At 41.7% G+C, this 24,304-nt stretch overlaps 1 protein-coding gene across 6 annotated transcripts in view; it reads right to left on the bottom strand.

The window, feature by feature from the left end:
• The window catches only part of INPP4B (inositol polyphosphate-4-phosphatase type II B), a 709,083-nt gene that overhangs the window by 330,143 nt on the left and 354,636 nt on the right, over window positions 1–24,304 (bottom strand). For all 6 annotated transcript variants that reach the window (XM_055144517.1, XM_055144520.1, XM_055144516.1 and 3 more), the window contains 2 exons: window positions 5,605–5,723; window positions 3,023–3,139 (listed from right to left, as the gene is read on the bottom strand). In XM_055144517.1, the coding sequence (XP_055000492.1) occupies window positions 3,023–3,139; window positions 5,605–5,723 (236 nt within the window). The remainder of the gene's footprint in view (window positions 1–3,022; window positions 3,140–5,604; window positions 5,724–24,304) is intronic.

Here is a 24,304-nt window from a genome sequence, read left to right as displayed (position 1 = left end):
TGTCTCTGCTGTGGAACAATAGGAAGTCTGGCACGATCATGAGCTTCAAAGAACAGAAAATCCCACAGCAGCGCCTCACTCTTTCTCATTCTGGTCCTTTCTTTTCTTATTACTTCTTGGCTGGCTGTTTATTTCTTTCTCTCTTCTGCTAGCACCATTTCTCCTCTTTTTCCCAGTGTGATGGCTGACCGACCCCCCCCCCCTTCTTTTTATTTCTCTCTCTTCTCTAGGAGAAGGAAAAGAAAAGGGACAAGGAGGTTTGTGAACTCAATCAAACTTGATCCTAACCTCCCCAGCAAATATGTATCCGTTTCCTGCTTCAACTTCATCCTTTTGGCTTCTTAAAATAATCTTATTTCCAACTTTTTCAAAAACATACAGAAATAATCGATATAGAATAACTAAGATTGATTTAAATTGTTCACGTCCATCCCCAAGCTCATCCTGAGTTATTTTAAGGAAATAAACTGTTGGTAAATATGGAAGAAAGATTTGTGCTCTATACCCTTATTTGCTTTTTAAATGGATGGTAGAGCACCAGGAGGTTGCCAAAACAATATGTAAATCAAGAACAGTAGTGGCTTATTCTTACTAATGAATCTGTAGCAGTTTGTTTCCCTTATTTAATTGTTACAACCACCCAGGAGGCAAGTATTCTGAGTGAGGAAAGGATGACAATGAAAATAGCAGTAAGCCAGAACTAGTTGGAAGAAACGGGGCTCTTGGCTTCTCCATAACTGAGCCAGGCTGCCAGCACTGCTCCTGGCCCCATATACACCCTGAGTTTTGATACAGTATACATGGGTTTACAGCATATGTGCATGCATACGCTGGGCATATCTTTCTGCAGCTTTTAAGAAATGGATTTCCCTGGAGTTAGAGGAGTAGACATCTTTTCAATACAGAATGTATTTCTCTATCACTTTGGGCATCTGTCATGCATTTTGCAGCAAAGAATGGAAAGGAGAAAGAAATAATGACCAGAATAAAAAAAAAAGCCACCCTCCTGACTGGGGGAAATATTTGCCCACCACTCAACCGACAAACGGTTAATAGACATGATATAAAAAAGCACTTGAAAAACTTGCCAACAGAAAACAGACAACCCCAACCAAAAAAAAAATGGAGAGACTATATGGACAAATACATCTTCAAGCAGTATCAAAATGAAAAATGGTTCATGAGATATCACCTCGTCCCAGTGAGACTGCCACACATATAAAAAAGCAAGAAGGAACCGGAACCTTCATCCACTGCGACTCATTCAACCTCTTTGGAAACCAGTATGGACACTTCTCCATAAACTAAGAGTTTAGCTTCTATACAACAGAACAACTATCCCAATGGCCCGAAAACTATTTTTGAAAAGACACCTGCAATTCAGTGCAACACTATTCACAATAGCCCAAATCTGCAAATAACCCAACAGTCTAAGAATAGAGAACTAGATGAAGAAATGATGGGATGTACACACAATGGAGCACCACTTGCCTAGAAGAAAAGATAAAGTTGTGCAATTTGCTGTGACTTGGGTGGATCTGAACACCACCTTGCCCAGAGGAGGCAGTTGGGAGGAGACAGACAAATACAGAATGATCTCGCTCATGTATGGGATATACAGAAACAGAGCCAGGGAACAACAAATGGCCAAAGGCAACAGCAACTGAGATTACCCCTTCATGGGGAAAGACAACGGAATGGGGAGGTGGATTGTAGGGGATGCTGCTACACTCTGGTGGAACTTTTGGTGCCAGAAAATTGTTGTATACAGGTTGCCTTATCACTGACAGTGCTGTACATGACAGGGTCTCAAATAAATTTTAAAAACATAAAGAGCTGGAACAATAATAGCACAGCAGGTAGGGCATTTGCCTTGCAAAGCCGACCTGGGTTCCATTCTCAGTATCCCATATGGTCCCCTGAGTACCGAAAGGAGTGATTCCTCAGTGCAGAGTCAGGAGTAATCCCTGTGCATCATCGGGTGTGACCGAAAAAGCAAATAAATAAGTAAATAAATTAAAAGAAAAAAACATAAAGAAGAAAAAGAATGGAAAGGAGAGAACATCAGGAGTAATGTCCAAGGGAAGACAGAGCTGAAAGCCGCATTTCCCCTAGAAGAACGACCCTGAGATTCTCCCAGAGCAGTGGCTCCCTTCACTTCAGCCAAACTACCCATAAGCTCCTCATCACTCCGCCAGTCTCCCAAGTGTTTCCTGGTCTTTGCTTCCCCACTAACCAGCATGACTACCACAGCGGTCCCACCTTGGAAACAGACAAAACCGCATGCCACTTGGAGAGACCTCAAAGAGAGGGTTTCTTTAAATAACCCCTTTCCCGGTGCCTACCCAGAAGCATTCTCTCCTGTCTGGGAATTTTAAGAATGACCTCTAGAGACAGGGCCTGTGCGTTTAACTGTGGAAGCAGGTCAGATTCAAGGGGAAGAATATTCAGAGCAGGTAGGAAGACCGGAGAATTGAGGGCAGAAAAGCCATTTGGGACTTGGTGTGACCTTCCTGTAAAGAAGCCAATTAAGCTGCTCCCCAGTGCTTCCAGATTCCTCCTCTCTCTGCTCTGGTGCCAGGAACAACTTCAGGAAGAATAGAGGGAGTTTCTCTCCAGTGGGAAAAGAATACCGAAAGGACCATACCTTATCACCCCCTGTCTGGAAATAATTACCCCATCTAGAGAGTTTGGAAACATTCATCTTTTCCACTTGTTTTCTGCCCACAATTTTATTCCTTCAGCAGTGCTTTCAAATAACAACTAAATAAACCAAAAGATTATGCCCGTATTGCCCAGAAAGAGAAAATTCCACTCTGAAAGCCTTCCTCTTCACCAAATTGCCAATGTGGCATTGAATCAAATGAACTTAAAAGAAAAAAAGATAAAAGCAGCAAACCATAAACCGAAGGCAAGCATGTACACAGGACAAACAGCCTCTTTGAAAGCTCCCAATTCTATCAATTAGTTTGGAAAGGCACCGCCCCTTTCCCCAAAGACAGAAAGAAGTACAAGTACTTACAGTGTCATGAGACTTATCCTTGACATCATACACTGTCAGCTTTATCTGGGTCTCTTCATAGATGGGATACTCCGACGGGAATGTGACACCAGTCAAAAACAGCGGGTCCCTTGTTCCCTGCAACAGCACCAGCAGACAACCTTAATTCAGTCAGGGCGACTGAAGGCGGCAGCAGCCAGGGGCACGGGAGCAGGCAGAGGGTGTATCTGGGTCTTTGTTTTTCTAGGAAACACGTGTTAGAAGAGCAATCTGAATTGTCAAAGGATGCTTGTGGCAGGGCCATGGCTCGGGCCCAAAGGATCAAGATAACTGCAGACAGAAAACGGCCCAGCAGCACTGGCTGAGCTGCTAAAAATCTTAAAACAGTTTTTTTTTTTTTTTTTTTTTGCTAAGAAGCGCACCCCTCTTCAGGGTCCACTGACAGTCCATTTAGAAAACACTTAATGCACAGAACCTATAATCTACACAAATAACCTAAGATGGTGACTGATTGAATGGAAATGAAGCTATTTTCTCATTAAAAACAAACATTTGGTTACATTATGCTGCCCAGAGATTTCCTTTCTATAAAGCCTCCATTGAAAACCATGTTCTGATCATGTGTGTTTGTTTTTAAGCATGTAGCTCTGTGTACATGTGTATTTTCTCAGATGGGTTTGAATATTGAGGAAAGGAAGTGTAAATATGGTTGGAGGGGGCCTCAAAATTATTAGCTCCGGAGGCAGTGCCCACGTTGTCTCAATGACTCAATTCATTCATTCGGAGGAGCTGAGATCCAGCAGTTTCATCTATACTTAATTATCGATATTACCAATTGTCACAGGGATGTTTGCCAGGGGTCTGCAAACCAGTCATCCGTGAGCACTTCTTTTTTCCTTTTATTCAACAAATACAACTTTTTGTTTAGCACTGCATTAGACATTTCAGAACAGGCAGCAAATAAAACAGACCCCCAAAATTGCTTCGTCCTGACAGAACATTTTGAAATGTGTCCAAGTAAGTCATTTCTTTCTCAGTCTTTGATGACATTACAAACGAATTAAGTTGGACTCATGTGTGAATGCACTTCATTTCAATGAACACTTGTAAACTTGACTCGACGGCTCTTTCTATGAATGAGACCGACTGTCTTCAGGGATTCAACTCAGGCCCAAAGCGCCACGTGTGCCAGCACTGGATCCCTAAGTTTCCAGAGGGGAGAGTCGTGTGCAGGATCTGGGTCAATCCCATTAGAGAAGTGACTCGGGTCCCGTCTGAATCACTTATTCCATCAACTGCATCCAGATGCCTGTTGGTGCAGGATAAGCTGAGTCCGGAGCGACTCCACACAGACGAACTGCACTCAAAACACACACGGCTCACAAGTGCCAGAAAAGCAAGCAAAGCGCAAGGGGTTTACAGTACAATTCCCTCCGATCCACGTGTTAAAATAAATATCTCCTGTCCACCGAGCCAGTGACACATATATAGGATCAGAACAAAATCATCAAAAGGGAAACACTTCCTCTTCTGAATCTGATCCAACACAATAACACGTTTCCTCCTGACACATTTTGAATGTTAGATTAGTAACAATAAATGTAAATAGGAAATCTCTCATCAGATGAGTAATATTGACACTTTTTGCCTGGAAATATGGCCACCCTCAAATTAATCACCTACCACCCTGAAAAAAAAACAACAACAACTTCCTGCCTTAAAAAGACACACACAAATAGCAGAAAATATAGTTTCCACAGGGAAGGCTTAAGACCAAGGCAGTGAAAGGGGGCAGGGGGGAGGGAAAGGAATGAAAAGGGTAAAACACTTAAGGGGTCTAAACTTCTCTGGGACCTTACAACTTTCCTCCCCTGCCCCCGCCAGATGAGTATTCAGTCCACTTAATTTAGAAGTTTGTTTTTCCCTCTAGTCACTGCCCTATTTGGGGATTCCAAGCAGGAAAATTTCTTTGCATCTAGTCTAGAAAAATAAGCTCATTTTATGGAAAAAGCCATTTTCTTCTTCTCCCCATTGCTTATTCCAGAAAACCAGCAACCGCAGGTTAAAGAGTCTCAGGTGGGCTTGTCTTAAGGCCAGCGGGCGGGCGGGACTCCAGCACTGCTGCCCGGCACCGGCTGAGTTCAGTTACTCTTATTGACAGAGACAGAGACAGAAAGAGTGAGACAGTGAGAGAGAGGGAGAGACAGAGGAATCAGATGGATTGCAAGAGAGGAGAGAGAGAGAAAGACACACACATAGAGACACACACAGAGAGAGGGTGGGAGAGATGGGGAGAGAAAGGAGAAAGTGAGAGACAGAAAGAGAGAGACAGAGGGAGAGAGGGGGAGAGAGAGGGGAAAGAGATAGAGACAGAAAGAGAGGGAGGGAGAGGGGAAAGAGAGAGGGGGAAGAGAGAGAGGGAGAGAGAGGGGGACAGAGAGAGAGGGAGAGAGAGGGGGACAGAGAGAGAGGGAGAGAGAGGGGGAGAGAGAGAGAGAGAGGGAGGAGGAGGGAGGGAGGGAAGGAGGGAAGGAGGGAGGGAGGGAGGGAGGGAGGGAGGGAGGGAGGGAAGGAGAGAGCGCGCAGGCTCCCGGCAGGCTCACCTCTACAATTTCCGTGCTGGAGTATCTGGTGAGCCCCTGCTCGGCGGGGTGGATTACCGAGGTCTGCACCAGCGTATTCAGCTTGCGATCACGCCCGGGAGCCACCAGGTCCTTGCAGGCTGGCAAGGGCAGAGAAAAGAGAAAAGAAAAGCCACTGACGCACCGGATCGCAGGCAAAACTGTCCCGGGCTGGGAAGTAAACTTGGGAGGCGCTGGAGGAAATCTCCCGGGACTGCGGACCGTCCAGAGGAAGTCCCTTGGAAGTACCTTACAGAAATAGGAAGTCACGTGCCGCCGAGCTGCATTCAGAGTTCATTTCCACTGACCACATGTGCAGCTTATGCGAGTCCCCCCGCCCCGGGATCTCAGCCCCAACGTGCGACTCCACACGCCGCCGCCCCCGCCGCCGGGGCTTGACAGGCTCCAGTCGCTAGCCCGGGCTCTCGTGCTCACTCCAGGACGGGGCAATCCTGCCAGGCTCTCGGGAAACCCGACTCCGTCCCCTCTGGGCACTGGCTGGCTGCGCCCGCTTCCCCGGTGCAGCAGGGCACGCTTTGCTCCTCGCCCCGCTCAGTGCTGGGCTTGGGCTCTTGCAACCGCGGGCGGAAACTGCAAGGAGTAGACAGAAACTTTCAGCCACTGCAGCACACAAGGGAGGCAGCAGCCCAGGGGTTAAAAATGGCCTGTCTGGGATTCCAGCCCAGCCCAGGGAGAGAAATGTGGGACAAGGATAGGTTAATACTTGCCCAGGGGCCACAAATGTTAAGAACTTCCCCTTGAGACACAGGGCTCACATTACCCGCGCTCATCATCGTACCATATTTGCTGGAGTATTTTCTCCTCCTACATATTACTGCCCCCCTGTCTGGGAAGAAACTCCCTCAGAGATACTCCTTTTGAGCAAATGAGATTGAATTTTGTTCAATCAATTGTCTTCTCTCCCCCTCCCTCCCCCCGGTTTTCTGTAATAATTTTGTCGCCTGCGTTTGGAGCTCCAGAGTGGGATGGACCATGGCAAAGTGTCCTTATGAGAGCAGAGTTCAGGCCAGGCTTAGCCCTGGGTTTCCTGATGAGCGTTCACTGGATTCCAGACCCCAGGTCCTTAACCTGGGGGTTCCCAACCCCACTACTTGCCAAACGTGAGTTTTAAAATAAATTACTTTGCTATTTATTATCAGTAAGCATTTCATCACTGTGCCTATGTTTTATATACCTGTTTACCCTGGGGCATGTCAACATTTCTCAGGTGAAAAGAGGTTTGAGGAGACAAAGTTTAAGGCTGTTTGGAAGCATCTCTACCCGGACCCCTATTCATCTATGCGGCAGGGGCTGATGGGCTGAGGCTGGAGCTATACTCCCTCAGGCTGACAGTCACCCTGACAGAGAAACCACAGCTCACACCTTAAGCAAGAAAAGCAAAGGACTTGATTAATCCGCCATGCAATGACTCACAAATCATCTCATCTGTAGAAGCAGGATGGGAGGGGAAAATCAGGAGCCCTGGAATGAAACAGGCGGGGTTTTCATCCCGTTTTGCTCTTAGAGCTATGCTAGGCAAATCATTGACGTTCTTAGCTTCTGGGGGCCAGACCTAGAGATCCGTCCAGTCCTGCATGGAATACATTTGTCCTGATTTAAACACCACAGGCCTTGAGTGCACAATGCAAGGAGCGCCCAGGAAAGCAGAAGGAGAAAAGTGAAGAACAAAAAGTAAACATTTTATGTATTGAGCCCTCACGAATTCAGGGGCATCTTGCTAACATCTCTTTAGCTCTGCCTGGAATTACTTTGTCAGTTGTGCAAGTCAAAGAGAGAAACAGGAAGTGCCACCCCCAGGATACTTTGAGAGCTCCATGGCTTCAGACCCCCCTCCTCTGTCAGCCCCTTTTCTTTCTGTGACAATAAACTGTTCTAGTGCACAAGAGCACCATTGGAAGGTCCGCTGTCTCGATTACTGTCCAGTCCTAGAGATGCGCCATTTAGAAAAACACTAAGATGAGGTTTTTTTTTTTTTTGTTTGGTTGGTTTTGGTTTTAGGTTTTTGTTTTTTGGGGTTTTTTTTAAATGTCAACTTATCACCGGAAGGATGAGGGGGGAAAAAGTTACACTTCAACTTGCTGCTCTAATTTAGTGGTTGCTTTGATCATATTCTTGTCTTTGACAATGTGTTCAGTTTTAGCACGGGTCTCTCAGTTCTCTGCTCATGGTGGGCAGGCTTCTCTCCCTTAACTAAGACCAACAGGCCTGGCTTTGAAAGCTGAGAATACTTTGTCATGGACATCGGGCATCTTGGCTACCTTCTGCCTGGTGGAGTCATGGCTCTCTCTGCGCGCAGGTATCTTAGCTCACAAGTCTCTCCTTCTCTGATTTCTTATCAGAGAAGTTGGATGTGGTCTGCGGTGAGTTCCCAGAAATGAGCTATTTTGTCACAGAAACTCCTAGACTCACCCTATGCAAACAGAAAATCTTCACTAAGTTGAAATGTGCATCTGACCCAATTTGTAGAAGCCTTAGTATCAATGAAGTGAAAATAAAAAAACAATAGCACTTTGGGTGGCTTTCAATTCTCTCTGTATGCATAAAAAATAGGCAGAAACACCAAGTTTCATTTTGGACCATGCATATCTCTTTTCTCCCTAACAACTAAAAGCATTTACTGTCTGGGAGAAAACCCCAAACCAATCAGAATTCCTGAGCCATATTCCCAGTTTTCCTCTCCTGCGGTTAGAGCAACTGAGTCACAAACTCTTGCCTCAATTCCTTCCTCTGTCTGTTGCTCAGGTTTGAGGTAAGAAAGATATGAGGACCTTTCAATGAATGACTTTTGATATGCAAAAAATAAAAATCCACTAGCACCATTGTCTGTGGATCTGACGAGGAAGAGCTTCTGATACTTGCTGCTTTATTGTTCTGTAAAATGGCGCTTCTGGACTCAGCCACATCCAAACGACTCCTTCAAAGTTATCAAACCCAATATTTCTCTGTAAATGCCAAGCTAGTGGGTGAGTCACTGCATTTCATAAAGCGAAACCCATACACACTACCGATCTATACATACTGAAACTGTCCCACAGAAGGAGTGATAGATGATGAGTGATTGGATTACTTCATGGACCGATTACTCATCTGATCATCCTAAAGCCTAACCTGCATAGGAAAATTTCGGTAACCTGAAGCTTGAAGCATTTGTTTTCAGATATTTAAAATCTGTTCTGGCAACCTTTCAGCATAGCTTCCACCACCTAATTACCCAAACAGGAATGAGTTTGCTTGAAGGATGCCTTCCTCAACTCCTGAGACAGACTGGAATGCAATGCTTCGGGGGTTGCTCCTGCATTTCATGGTTTAAGACTTCTCAACTCAATAGACCCACATGTAAGTGTTTTTCAGCAATCATTTTCATTGATGGATTTATACTTGTATTTCTGCATGTTACAGGGGATTTTTTTTGGGGGGGGGGGAATTGAGCAACTTAATGGTATTCCTATATTCTAGAAGAGTTTGAGTGCATAAGACGTAGATATACTGGAACTCAGGATGTCCATAAGCCCACCAAATAGACTTCGATGTTATAGAATGGGAAGAATAATGATGTAGAATTATTTTTAAAATATCTAATTTTCCACTTTCATTTGGGAAAGAATGATGAAGTGATGAATAATCATTATTTCCGGTTAACTATGCTACCGTAAATAGCGACATGAGGAAGTAAATAGCACATTCATTTACCAGCGGTGGTGAGGGCAGTGCCGGCAGGAGCTCCTGCTCGGACCCCTACCGGGGTCAGCAGCTCTCACTCTACACCAAAGAAGTCCTCAGCAGAAGGACAATGAACACAAATACACAAAGCTTAGGGGGAGAGCAGGATTCTCAGCAAACTGGCAAGTCTCTACCATGTCATAAAGCCCTTTATTCAAATTAATTGCTCAAGACATGAAAGCTCACTGTGGCTTGATTTTAGGATTGGTCCAAAGCTGGAAATCCCATTAGTGCAAGAGCCTTGCAAAACGCACCTGGAAGAAGAGATTGCACCAAAGGTTCAGAAGTTGCTGACCTTGAGAGGCGCAGGGAGTCCAGATCACCTTTCGCTCCTATAGCTCTAGTATTTGAGAGTCTAGTAGCTGAAGGGTGGGGGTCCTCGGGGCTCTTTTTGAGTGAAGTAAACATTCTGTCTGCCGCCAAAGAGGTCTTTGTGAAATACCTGTTTTGTCTCACTCAGCGGTCATCTCCAAACGCTGTCAAATCTACTGTGTTCAGAGAGCCTGGCCAGCCGGGAGCCAACAATGGCCGGCAGCCAAAAATGGCTTTTGATCCTTCTCCCGGAGCAAATTTGCAGCAATCGTCCACTTGAAGGAAAATGCAACTCCAAGTTCAGGTGCCCCCTTTCAGATCAGCCACACTGGCCAAATCCTCGCCAGTCTCAGCCCTGCTCTGGCCAGGGTGTGACAAAACTCAGTGTGTACCTGCCACAGGTGCTCACAAGAGCAGGGTGCCATGGGGCATGTGAGCTCACCGTCAAAGCAGCACATTTGCATTTCTCCCCTACGGAGGCTTCCTTCAGCGGCCCCAGGTCCTTCTTTCAGCATTCTTTTTCAGTGTCTGGCCATTCTGTGCAAGTGGCATGTAATGAGGCTTATCCTCTTTCCTCCAGAACACAGCAATGGCCACAAGCAGAGGAAGCAGGGCAGGAGGGCTTGGACGTGACTTTGCACATCTCTACAGTGCTGTTCTCAAAGTACCCCTGGGTACATTGCACTTGGAAGAGTAACTGCACCGCTGAGTGTGGAGAGCTGTTTCCCAAAGTTCGTGATAGCGCCCCCTGGGCAGATCCAGGGCAACAGTTTAGGAAGGGCTTGAATGTAGGGAGAGCACTGTGTGATTCCTCCCTCCCCGCCCCCCACCCGCTGCTAAGAGGAGCATTAAGCCAAATAAATGGAAACCTGTGGTGTAGAGGATAAGGTCATTTCTTTCAAAATTCAAAGGAAAACTATCTGAAATCAGGATCTATGGAGGATCTATGTAATTTCAGATTAATTACTGTATTTTCTAGAGTCTTTATTTTCTTGTTTGTAAGATATAAGTAAAGGGACAGACTCATAGACCTTTCTAAAGATCATATGAAGTAACATGAATAGAGTATTGGGAACGTGGCCCTCTTATCTTATTACTGTTCACATTAATATGAGTATACTTTTGTACGGGCAAAGAAGTTGGACTTTAGCGATTCAATGTTCAAATACTCCAGGATAGTTCTAATTTTGTGTATTTTTACTGTCTTTCAAGAAATAAGTCTTGTTAAATATATAGTTGTGATTTTTTTATGCCTTCTTTTTTTTTCAACTAAATTAAAAATGTCTTTTTAAAAGGAGCTTTACAGGATTATTTGTTAGCTTCAGAAATCATCAGGATCAGGTCCACCTCACCTGTGAATCCAGATGTGCACACTTAGCCCTGCGAATTTCACCTCTCAGTTGGTGAAGCCCACAACAGAATTCTTTCTTTCCACTCTGGCCATGCCTGTGGTCTACATAAATGGTCAACTCCCCCTCTATGAGAGGCTTAGCGGGGAGGATAGCACTCTGAGAAAGATGGTCCACGGGGAAACATTATATTAACATCTGAGGGATTCAAAAGGTCATGGAAAAACTTGATTCTATGCTATCTACTTCATCAAAAAAAGGAAGATAGTGATTTCTGATTAGGCTTCTTTACCATTAAAAATAAATGTTACTGCTAGAATTCACTTGAAACTGAAGAAAGCATTACGGCTCCTCTGACATATGTTCACCTCATCTCTTCTACCAATTCTTCAGAGGAAAAGGGAAGAGATAAATCCGTCGTCCTCAATGGCAGGGAGAGAGAAAAAAAGAGAGAGACAGAGAGAGACAGAGACAGAGAGATCAGGATTGAGGGCCGGTTAGACAGAAAAGAGGCTTTGGGGAAATAACCATCTGGCTTCCAGGCTCCTCCTTTCCCACCACCGAGAGAACCAGCGTCTCTGGAGACTCTGCTCTAACTGGCGGCCTGAAGGCTGTTGTTCTAATTTACTTTGCAAAGTCTTAAGGTGCAAGTTTCTCAAAACTGTCACATAGATCCTTGCTCTTTGTACTCAGGAAGCAAGACACCACAGACGAACTGACACTCCAACTGGGCCCCCTTCCTGGGCATAAGTGACTGGATTCGGCCAGACAGTGCCACGGTGATGATTCTGTACCCATGACTACATCCAGAACAAGTCAATGTGCACCTACATTCAAAAATAAATCCAGCACTTCCAAAGCCTAATCGTGCCACTCTCGAACTACTTTGCTGGTATGATACGACTTCTTATTAGTGGCTTCTTCCGGCCTTTTCTCTTCTCTACTGTTCTCTTTTCTTGGGAATTTTGAGAAACCAATTTCCTGTGATCCTCCATAGCTCAGACCTTCTGAGTAAATTTGGAGACTATGTCACCTTATTCCAAGGAGACCATGTTCCAGGATAATTGAGTTGTGCAACCCGGCAGGCTCACTGTGTCCCTGTTTCATGCTGTTATCCACAGAAGAATTTCCTAAGTATCTGGGCACATTCTATTCACTTTTAAATATTTTTTTCTGGCTACATCTTAAGGGGGCAGGGGATGTAATTGCCATGCTAGAGTGATGGCCTTTGATATGAAGACTTCCGTGTATCCTGTTTTCTCTGTACAAGTTTTTACAGTCTCCAGTTTATTGGGTTTAGCATCATATCCTGACCTCCTAGCTCCTGTTGCTAATTTCCAACTGATGCAGCATTTTTTTCTGTAGCACCCTGGCCTCAGTTAGTGGTACTCCTTTGTGTTCATGCTATCTCAAATTTCCTCCCTCACATGTTTTCCTCATCACTTTGAAGGATGAAGTTACTGAAAGATTAAGTCTTTTGCATACGTCTGACTCGGGACTACAAGGTCAGGGGTCTTCTCTCAACACACCACACCTTCTTCCTTCAGGTAAGCAATCACATTCTTTAAAAAGTCTTTCTGGAGATAAACCAAGAATGCATTGCTTTCCCCTTCTCCATTGTGTGGAAGATCTCTTAACTAATGCATACTTCCCCTGGGGACTATGTGAAGCATGCTTAATGACCAGTATAAGTGATCTTTGATAAAAAAAGTAAAATGTCTGCAAGTATGTATAAAAATTAGAATTATTTTAACTTTCTTTTTTTAATTCTAGTTTGCCTTTAAAGAGTTAAAATGACCATCCCCCCATTCAAAATCAAGTTATTACTTTCCAGGGAGAATAAGTAAACAAAGTAATTTGAATAAATACTATGACGTTTAGGTTTCTAAAAGGTTTCAGGCCAGCAATTCCAGCTTTTAAAGTGAAACGGTAAGAAATAAACTCAAGGAATCAATGACAAACAGGAGCTAAATACATTCATACATAAACATACACACATTTGCTTGGGCGTCTGTACCACACATTATACATGCACAAAGGAAGCTATCCCAATGCAAGAATTCCTTAGGAATACTAAAATAATGTTAGGTATTTTTTTGTTCCCTTGCCACAACCATACAATGCCAATATTGTGCACATGTGAAGGTTGTTCTTATTTAAAACTATCCACAGAAAGCAAGAGAGGAAGTGGGGGCGGGGACACAGGAAGCATAACTCAGGACATATCTCACTGAGGGCCAGACAACATTTACATTTGGGGTTTTGACTTTGTACCTATGTTAGCGCTCTCACAGAAAACTGATGTGCTTTCAGACATGTATTTTTAACTATTAATCCAGTTAAGTTTGTACCTCACCTTGCATGCCTCTAGGGGAATGGCTTGTGCTTATTTCTTCACTTCTACCAATAGCTCTGGATTCAGCACTCTGAGTTCCTCCCCGCCCCCAATAATGTCATTCTGCTCTACCTGCACCCCCCTGCATGGTTTAGCTTTGTAACAAGAATTTTAAAACTCTCAACACTTCCATAATAAAATCCAAATAAAACTTAAGGAAGAGATGTGACAAATGCCACAGGGAAAAAATCAGATGACAGTTATTGAAGAAGATAGGTAATAATTTGCAAGAGGGAACTGAAGAGATTTGGTTAGGGAAAGATTGCTGTAGAATTCTTACTACATTGAGACTTGAGCATAGACTTCTCCGAAACTTTATTATAACTGATTCACTTATAAATTAAGCTGATTTCCATGACGTCAAAGGTCAAGATTCAGATTGCTGAGAAATAGGTTCTGAAATAAAATGCTACTATCCCACCCAATAACAGAACAATGGAAATATGTGTCACTAGACTGTTGGATCTGTGTGCTTTTATAAATTTTTTTAATCGCTTTTCAAAGTATTTTTTAAAAAAAAGCTAAGAAGTTTGAGAAGCTGAAATTCACTGCTTTGGATAGCAGAGTCAACTCAGTATGGGTTTTTTTTTTCCCCCACTGGCCTGTCACTGAGGAATCTAGATGGAGAATTGAAAAGAAATCTCTGCCTGGAACAATGGTGCTCTTGGGGAAGATGCCAGCAATACCTGCAGGTAGTATATTTGCATCTGAAAAGAACAAATTTGGTTCAAATCACTGTAGTCAATACCAGAAGGCTACCTTTCTCTTGCTGGTCCCCAGATCCCCAGACTTCTCTCTGGTCAATCCTTAGCAAATTCTGCTTTGTCTTGCTTGGCTGAATGATACCTAAGTGGTACATACACCATCTTCAAGCAAATGAACCGCCAGCTTATCTATGCCTTTGTCTTCCGGTTCCAATATCCGTGCTAGAAGTAGTGACCCCTCCACAGGCCAGCTACTGTTGCCCATGTAATAATGCAGCTAACAGACTGAGTTTGTGTTTGCTCCCAACACATGATCCACGTCAGAAATTAGTGCTCAAAGATCTCTGCTGCTTTTTTCAGCAGGACCATGTGAGTTGCTAAGGAAAGGAGGAAAATGTCTTTCCGGCAATGGAAGCCAGTCTCTGAATAGTAAAAGGGAGACTGCGAATTGGTTAATAACATCTGTAGTATCAATGGAAAGAACTGGAATTTGAGAATTTGAATTTAATGAATAGAGATGTTGATTTTTAATGGTGCACACCCGACACTTACATGTTATAATGTCACGTTAATTCCATCATAAAAGTAGCACTTATAAAAAAGAACTAGGATCATAGAAGTCTGAAAGAAGAAACACAGAGTAGAATCTTCAGTCTTTGACCCATTCAGAGACAACGATGGCAATATTGTTCTAGAGCAACCAGCTCAATAAGGGAGTCAACAGATTCACATACGGGACAAATACAGGACCCTCTGCATTGATCACAGGTAGCACTGATCTGCTCTCAGATCGACATCTCAACCCAAAGGTCAGGCCAGCATGGGTGGTGGAGGTACCAATGACAAAGCAGAGGGTGAGGGACCGAAGCCAGTCCCTGGCTCTCCAAGAGTGGACAGTGAGAGAAATCTGCTCAAAACCTGAATTCTAAGTGAGGACATAAATGAAGAGGAGGTGCATTTGGGTATTTGGACATATAAGGAAGAGAAAAGGAAATAAAGGCCTGGAATATTGCCTTGGCAGGTACAAGAAAGGAACGGGATGGAACAACCAAACTAGAAAGGAGTTCTTCAATCTAGTGATTTCTCATGCAATGCTCATGGCCTGGGTTTTACCAAATGACACATGCTTTCCCAAGCCCAAAGGCTTTAGAAAAAATGGGGTGTATATATTGCACTGAAAACTTAAGTCTTGGTGGGTGGGACTTTAATAGAGGGCAATTTTTTAATATGAAGAATACTATTTTTCCTATAAATGGAGTGAGATTCGTAGATACTAATAGAGCTAATGGTTTCTAACAAATTGCTGCCCTCCAAACACTAAATGTCTCTATGTATATTAAAAGTATTAAACTATTCCATATTTAAAGATTGATTAGGTAATGTGGGTGTTGAGTAAAGTACATACTTCTGGAAAAATAATAAACTTCTCCTTTTATCATTTCAATATATATCATACTTTCAGATATCAAGTTTTGATGAGCTTAAATATTAGAACTCCCCATTAAGCTTGAGATTCTACAGTTAGACACATACTTGATTTTAAGAAAAGCATCAGTGTTCATGCTGAATATAGGACCTTGTGGTGTCACTTGTCCTATCTGAAGAGTGTTATACTGTCTCCAATAGAAAACAACCCAGTAAAGGTGAGTTGCTTGGAGTCACAGAGGTAATAATTCATAGTAGACACAGGACTCAAACACTCTTAGACTAGCGGCCCTGGCCATGTTCTTAATACTGATTTTGGACTGCCTTCCTCTCCAAGGTAAATACTGGAAGCTGAAATGTAAACCTGAGTCTCCATTTCTACCATTTTAACTGTGTCATGCTTTCTGTTGTTGTTTGCATGTGACTATTTCTAAGAGCCTTTCTAAAACACTGTGTCTTCTGATATTGTTGTAGAACAGTGATATGCTGAAGTCACTTTGTGAAGAATCCTGGGTATCAAACACTGTAAAGGTAAGTAATCGATGAGTATGTATGTGTTTGTGTGTCTATCTGTCTCTAGTCATAGAACCCAACTTGACCTGGGTTCTCTATGAACTATTTTTCGTACTTCTTTCTAGAAGAATCCCCAACGCTCAGCCTAACCTGAGTATCACCTGACTTTCAGTTAGCACCATCCTATAGCAAATAATACTCAAATCTTCCTCTTACCTCAACATCATTTTCCCATAATGGAATGATGTTTAAAAATTTTATTTGGGGGGCAAAGATTTGACTTATTTGGTACAGTACATGTCTTGCATATGTGATTCTGATCTTCAGTACTGCATAGCCCCCTAGGCCTATGACGTGTGACACTGAATAGTCATGGATGAACAGACCTCAGAATAGGTCTCTGAGCAGCTACTTGAGTGTCCCACACCATAGTAGCAGCAAAAAGACTTGAACCTGCATTCATTTATAATTTTTTTGGCTTTTTGGGTCACACCCAATGATGCTCAGGGATTACTCCTGGCTCTGCACTCAGGAATTACTCCTGGTGGTACTTGGAGAACCATATGGGATGCCAGGGATTGAACCCAACTTGGCCACATGCAAGGCAAACACCCTACCCATGTACTATTGCTCCGGCCCCTCATTTATAATGTTGAAAGAAATCTTTACCTTATGCACCTTGGCTGTGAAATATTGCAAGGGTATTAGCTGCACTTTAATATATTTTAAAGTAGAATTAAAAATATTTAAAAAGGGAAATAAAAAATGACAATTTAACCTCACCATAAAAATGAACTCTAGTAATTTATAGTTTACTATAATTTATAGTAATTTTCTTATGTTTCTATCCTTAAAAATCTCTTAAGTTCCTTCCAAACCAACACTCTCTTTTTTTGGTGGGAAGTGTTGGGGTGCCAAGAATTTAATCTATAACCTCACACATACCAGGCAAGAGCTTTACCTCTCAGTCATATACCCAGACCCTAGCTGAAATCTTGCTTGAACTTACAGATTTGGTCCAAATGCCAGACCCTCTGAGCTGCTAGTTCTGATGTTGCAGTTATGTTTCATTGCTACTAGTATGATACTTTCACATTCTTGGCTTGGGCCTTTTCTTTGCTTATGTTATAATCTGCCTGTCATCATGTTGTTTGTTTGCACCATCTCCTGGAAATTCTTAAGATGCAGGCATCTAGAGAGAAAGTGTACAGCCTGATGGCTAAAAAGAATAGTTTCAGAATCATAGAAAACTCAGTTCAGATGCTGATCTGAGTTGAATTGAACTCAACTTAATTTCCACAATATCCTGGGAAAGCAGAATCTTAGAAATCTTTCATGTTCATCCCAACTCAATCTCCTGGGTTCAAATCTTGGCCTCATCCATTTGTGAGTTTATATTTAGGTTTCCTGTAAAAAGGACTAATAGAGTAATAACCTCATAATAAAATTGTGAGAATAAAAGGAATTATTTTAAACAAGTTATTTAGGACAATGTAAGGTACTTTAAAAAACACTCAATAATTGTTGCTGTTCTCTTAAATTTCCATCCTGTATCACTTTGGTGAAGAATACATCACATCCTGTTTGTTAAGAGCTAAGCTCATAGCACATGCTCAAAAACAGTACTATAACTCTGACCTTCCGTACTCAGCATAATGCTGTCTTCAGAAGTATCTTAAAGTAGCATTTCAGCAGAATGTAAAAGAAAACATCATAACAGCGATTGATTTAGCATCAGGCATCAGAGGCCAAAGTAATGTGTATCTCACAAAGATCCAATAAAGAAAATAAAAATAAATTTAGCATAGTACAAAAGAGCAGGCCTTGTTTAATTCCTCACATTTGTTTCTCTTGTTACTTCATGATCATCTTATAGCTTATATAAAGAATTAAATGCCTCAATCAATAGATTAGATATCAAACTCTACCCCTGGGCTTGGTATTCCCTTTGGCTGACCCGAAGATCATGTAAAAGGCAAAAACACTAAGTAAGATGTACTAAAATCCTCCTTTCTCCCATAAGAGCTGTAAAAGAGTCGGAGTCTTATGATCAGTTACAGAACACAAACCAGCAGGAGTTAAACACAGCGGAGAGTTGGGAAGTTTGGTCTCTGAGAGTACTTTTTTCCTTTTATAGAACATATAAAACAATGCCTGATTTACAGCTATCCATAAAACATGAATGGACCTGACATGCAGGTTAATGAAGTCTCTACAAGCTATAAAGGCTTTTTCTGCAAAGGGATGAGACCATTCTTGGGTAACTTGGAAATTTGAGCATATTTTTATGAACATTTTCAAATTCTGGATGCAGAAAACTGATCACATGATTTACGTGTTTTTTTAAAATGGGCTATTTGAAATATAGTGGTTCTTTATATATTAATTCAAAAAGTCAGTGCACTTAATCTATGATCTACTAGAAAAATAAAGGTTTTAGAATCAGCATTTTCTAGGAGAAAGCCTTAATGACCAGCGACTAATTTCTCCTTAATTAAAGTCCTCCTAATATTAGAAGTAACCCATTGAAGGATATTTTGTCATTCTCTTCTCTCCTGTGAGGAAACTAAATTTTAGCCATTGAGTTCCAGTATAAGGCACATGATTTACCTGCAGAGGTGGGTCGTAGCTTTCACACTCAGTATACTCTTTTATGTCCCCTATTTCCAGAGAGAGGGCAGGGTCTCTACATGTGATTTTTTTTCCATCCACTTCATCTATTTCACCACATTATGTCTGGCAGAACAAACAGCTTGCAGAGTGAATGGAAAGTTAATTTTCTGCAAAGCACTTTTCTATATATATCAGTATTCCCAGGACTGGGAAGTAGATACATAAAGACTGATCTGAGAATTTTGTTTTCATTTTCCTTCTTGGGAATACAAGATTTCTTGCCTTTCTTTATGTGATTTGGTGTAATAAAAAACACTTGCTACATGCCTTTGCGTGTGTGTGTGTGTGTGTGTATGTGTGTTTTCTGAGTATGGAGTCTTATTCCACATGCTGTGTATCTCCTTATGGTGCCCTCCAAGTTTAAAATAGGATTTCTTTTCTTTTCTAGCTCTTTCAATCCTGTTTTCTTCCTTTAGGAAATAGATTAAGTTAATCTCCCTTAGGAAGCCTTTGAGCTATATTACATACTAGTTTTTTTCTTTATACAACCCCTTATATTAGATATACCCTAGAAGATGCTTCTCTTTTAAAATACCCTAAATGACTCCAGGAGTTTCAGTCTAGCCTCTGTAATTAAACAGTTAATTAGAGGCAAAGAGAAGAATTTTACCTCTTCAGAGGTATTCCTTTACTTGTACCACTTACTTGGGTTATTTATTTATGAAAGCCCACTTGATTGTGAATTTTATATGGTACATGGCAGAGATTCTTAAAAAATGAGAAAATGTAACCAAGGAAATAAAGATTCTATCAGCCTGTAGAAATACAGACACATACTTGTTCTTTTGCATATATATAGTTAGTTAATGTAATCTTATTATTTTGTATAATCAAGTAAAGATTCTGAATTGACAACTCATATTCCTTTGATGAAATGTCTTTTATATAGATTTTTTTGATGACTATATAGTATTCCATCTAAAGAACTGGTGTTTTCCTGTAAAAATTAGACTGTGTATGACTTGGAGTTGGACATAAAAGTGCAGTGGCTGTCAACTTTCTTTGTCCATAAAATAATTTCAGGTATTAGGAAAAAATTCAAGAAAAAACGTAAAACAGGTTACTGGCGCCGCTCTCCACCAAGATGTGACCCGAGCGGCCGCACGTGTACAGCCTCTCCGTTGCTGAATGACCATTATCCCGGAGCCAGCTAAACTACTTTTGGCACCAACAGCTTCTTGCAGAAATGTCTCTAGACTGTGAACTAAGCCACGGCCCCATGCCACCCCAGGAGGGCAAAGGTTTTTCCCTCTCAGCTTTTCCTTTCTGGGGGGGTGGGGGTGGCGTGGGGACCACCATCTTATAAGGACCACTAAAGAGAGGTACAAGCTTGCAATGATGCAATTTCTGGCAGAAGTTTCCCTGGACTTAGTTACTAAAATACTAAAATACAGAAATCCAAAACCGCATGGCCGCATACCCCAGCAATGGCAAACAAATTATCAAATGCTTCCTTTTCAGCAGGTCTGATTTTGGGGGGAAAACTCCAAACATAAGTGAGTTTTTTGTTGAAATACTGAATTTAATCAAAGTAAAGAGAAAGTAAATTGAAAGTTATCAGCTACACAGGCAGGGAGATGGGAGGTATACTAGGGTTCTTGGTGGTGGAACATGTGCACTGGTGAAGGAATGGATGTTCAATCATTGTATAACTGAGACTTAAGCCTGAAAGCTTTGCAACTTTCCACATGGTGATTCAATTTTAAAAAAAGTAAAATAGACAGGTTTTAGAACAAGTAGGGCTAACTATATGAAAATGGATGATAATATGACTCAATCACAAAGATAATTGTGATATATATCCTACATTGTCTATTATTTTTATTTTTTTCTTTTGCTTTTGGGTCACACCTGGCGATGCACAGTGGTTATTCCTGGCTCATGCACTCAGGAATTACTCCTAGCGGTGCTAGGGGACCATATGGGATGCTGGGGATCGAACCCGGGTCGGCCGCATGCAAGGATAAACGCCCTACCCGCTGTGCTATTGCTCCATCCCCCTACATTGTCTATTATTGATTTTGTCTGTTGACCATTTCACTATCTTACTATGAAATCATAGCAATTAATTTAAACTTATTGACTTTAAATATACATAAAAACTAAAGTGAGTCTCAAATTAGTCTTAGTTTTGTACTAATAAAACCTAAGGAGAAGTGGTGTTTTAAATTTAAGAGGAATAAAATTCCTAAAATTCTTAAGGTTATATATTAAAAAATAAAAAGCCTCACAAAAAGCAAAGAATCCAACAATCTGATCCTATCCCTTTGTAACTAGAGGCTCAAGTGTCCCCAACCACTAGGCAGTTCGATTCTGCTGACAGCTGCAAGGTTAGGTAAGGGAGAGAATGAGTACCTATGAGAGTCGCAGCCCACTAGGCCTACATCTCATCTGACCCACAGTTGTCCTACTCTTTCCTAGAAAACTTTGGCTTTCTAATAGCCTTTATAATTCTTTATAATTCTTAATAATTCCAGTAGCCGGTGTAGGGATGGTTCTTTCAGCATTGTATAACTGAGACTTAAGCCTGAAAGCATTGTAATTTTCCACATGGTGATTCAATAAAATAAAATTCTTAAAATAAATAAATAAATAAATAAATAAAATGGAAACCTTTTCCTACAAAAAAAAAATTCCAGTAGCCTTTATCTTTCTTTACAATTCTTCCATGTCCACTATGGCTCTCTGCACTTCTGAACACACCCACTTGTCACTCAGTTTCAGTCTTGGTCTAAGTCGTGGCCTGATTTACTCTCCTTGAGCTCCAGTAGTCTACATTCTCACCCGGACTCGTTGCATACATGCCTACTGTAGAAATCCCCTTCCTGGTCAGAAAGTCACCGGGTCTCTGTTCAGGACAGACACTTTCCAAATTGGTGTCCGTGCTGTCCTTAAGGCCCCCAGACACACACAGGCCTTCTTTGACCCTTAGTGCTGAAATGATCCCTCTGCCCTCCAGCGCCACTGTCTGGTCCCAGGTACATTCTGTATAGTTGTCCTGCGACCTGAGTTATTTGAAATGACTATATTTATATGTTTGCCTTGCTTCCAGTGCAATTTAGATAATGAATGACTTGAGCTTGTTTCCCATTTCACATGGCCACACACCCCCACATTCCTAACCTAAGACTGCCAATGTGTACAGAATGCGGCTCCCAATGTGTTCAGCATCTACTGTCACTTTCTGCCAATAGTTCTCAACCACGTAGTTTATAGGCATCAGGGCTGGCTATTTTAGATTTATGAAATATTTTATGTCCATAAAAAATACAAAAACATTTTCTTATAAGTATTCTATTAACAGGGAATATTAAGTAGAAAGGACGTGATGATTAACATTGCAAACAAACAGGATGATTCGTCATCATTATCATCCCATTGATCGTTGATTTTCTTGAAGGTCTCAGTAACGTCTCCTTTCGTCCTAGCCCTGAGATTTTAGAAGCCTCTCTTTCCTCGTCCTTTCCAAGGGTGCCGCATTGGAGGCTCTTTCAGGGTCAGGGGAATGAGACCCATCATTGTTACTGGTTTGGGCATATGAATACGCCATGGAGAGTTTGCCAGGCTCCCCCATGTGGGCAGGAAACTCTTGGTAGTTTGCCAGGTTCTCCGAGAGGGAGAACTAGGCTATAAGATGTCCAGGTGATTGGTTTTATAGTCTTTGGATGTAGGCCATTGATGGGATTACAAGGGCAGGGGGCAGTTTCTGGGTGTGACCACCTAGCTACTGGAAAATGGGGGATCTGGGCAGAAGAGGCCCAGTCCCAATCTGAGTAGGCTTGGAGATCTCTGCCCCAGGTCCTGCACACCTGGGTTCCTCTGCTGGTTCCTTCATGTGTGAGGCTCATCCGAACGTGTGGAGAGGGACCTTGAGCATGGCTGTGGCTGGGTTCTGGAGGTCTTTGGCTGCGGGGGCTCTGCCAAACAGAATGATTACCTCAAGAAATTTCTTTTATCAAGCTTAATCTTTGCTCTCTCTTTTCCACAAGGGATTCAAGAAAGATATGGACACAGACTTTTTAAAAATCTGGGCGTGGAGGAGTGTTTGGGTCATACCTGGCAGTGCTCAGGGGCTTTATCTGGCTCTGTGCTCAGACTGACCCCTGGTGGTGTTCGAGGGACTGTGCATGGTATCAGGGATTTAAACCATGGTCACAGTCAAAGCAACAAGCTATACTTCCTCTTCAGTCTCTACATCCTGTACTTCCTCTACAGCCCCTGTACACAGATTTCTTTTAATTATCCTTCTTCCTAAATAACAGCTTTATTGAAACAAATCTAAATTCATTAAGCCATGGAAAAAATCTTTATTTTCTTGAATGTTCAATTCTTTGTCATGTAATAGGTATCAATATAGGCAAATAACAAAACAAATGCTAACTTGCAAGTGTTAAGGGTCAATTACACAATGTAATTGTGGTAAGACTTTAGAAATAAGGTTTATAATGGAATGAGATTACATGTTTATTGCACACTTATTTTGTGCTACCAAGACATTTTTTAACCAATTATCTTGTTCAAATTACTAAGCACCTACTAGTTCATTTATTTTAATAAAGAGATAGCAGAACTTCAGCAAGATATAATGCTATTTTAGTGACATACATGTAAGGCAGAAACAAAACCTGATGGGAAATTACTTACACAAAGCATCAAGACACCTAGACATTTTTGCTGTTTCTACAATTTTAAAAGGCAATTGAGTTCTTAATTCAGTTGCGTCTTTAGTGAGGAACTGAGAAATAAAACATTAAAAATTTAATTGTAATAATAGGTGGGAAAGAGCCCCTATACCTTACTTCTTTCTTTCTTTTTTGTTTAAGATGTTTAAATACTTTTCTGATGAATATGTCTGTTCTTAAATGACAAGAAAGCTTAAGAAACTCTCATTCTGTCATTATTAACTAAGAAAGCTATTTCTATTCACTATCTTGAAGAATTTGTGGAAATAAAAAGTACTCCAGTTAAAAAAAAAAGCAGTAAAATAAATAAAATATATGCAGTAAAGCCTCCATGGGTTTGACTGTAATGGCTTTGAGAGAGTTAAAAAATTTTTTTTAAACTTAGAAAAAACTTTTATTAAAAAAAAATTCTTCAGTGATGAAACAAAGGGGGGAATTGGCAGGATATAGTGAAACAAGCCTTTGGACCAGAACTTAGATTACCAAGGAGAGAGGAGGTCTGTGGAGGAGAGGGGTGGGCCAGGCTAGAGATGGGGGCATATGGATGCGTGGACAGTGGTGGGTGGTCTGGGCACTTTGGAAGTGATGGTGGTGCAATAATTCTGTACATCAAAGTAATAAACATTAACACTACTTTTTTTAAAAAAATTAAAGCAACAGAGTCAAATACATTCTGGTGAAAAATGATTTTAAAATATTCTTCTAGAAGTTCAGTTCAGGATCTAAACGTGATCAGAAGCACAGCAAACCATTTAGGAAATGGGAATGTACCTTCCGGGATCAACAACACAATTCCCTAAAGATGCTAAATAAATTCTGTCTGTTTGCTTGACAGGAACTCCTTGATACTAGATACAAGTATCAGTGACTAAGAATGAGAGTATAATA

This window comes from Sorex araneus, chromosome 7 (assembly GCF_027595985.1).
Source record: "Sorex araneus isolate mSorAra2 chromosome 7, mSorAra2.pri, whole genome shotgun sequence".
NCBI classification, from domain to species: Eukaryota; Metazoa; Chordata; class Mammalia; order Eulipotyphla; family Soricidae; genus Sorex; species Sorex araneus.
This window is presented reverse-complemented; position numbering and strand designations above follow the sequence as displayed.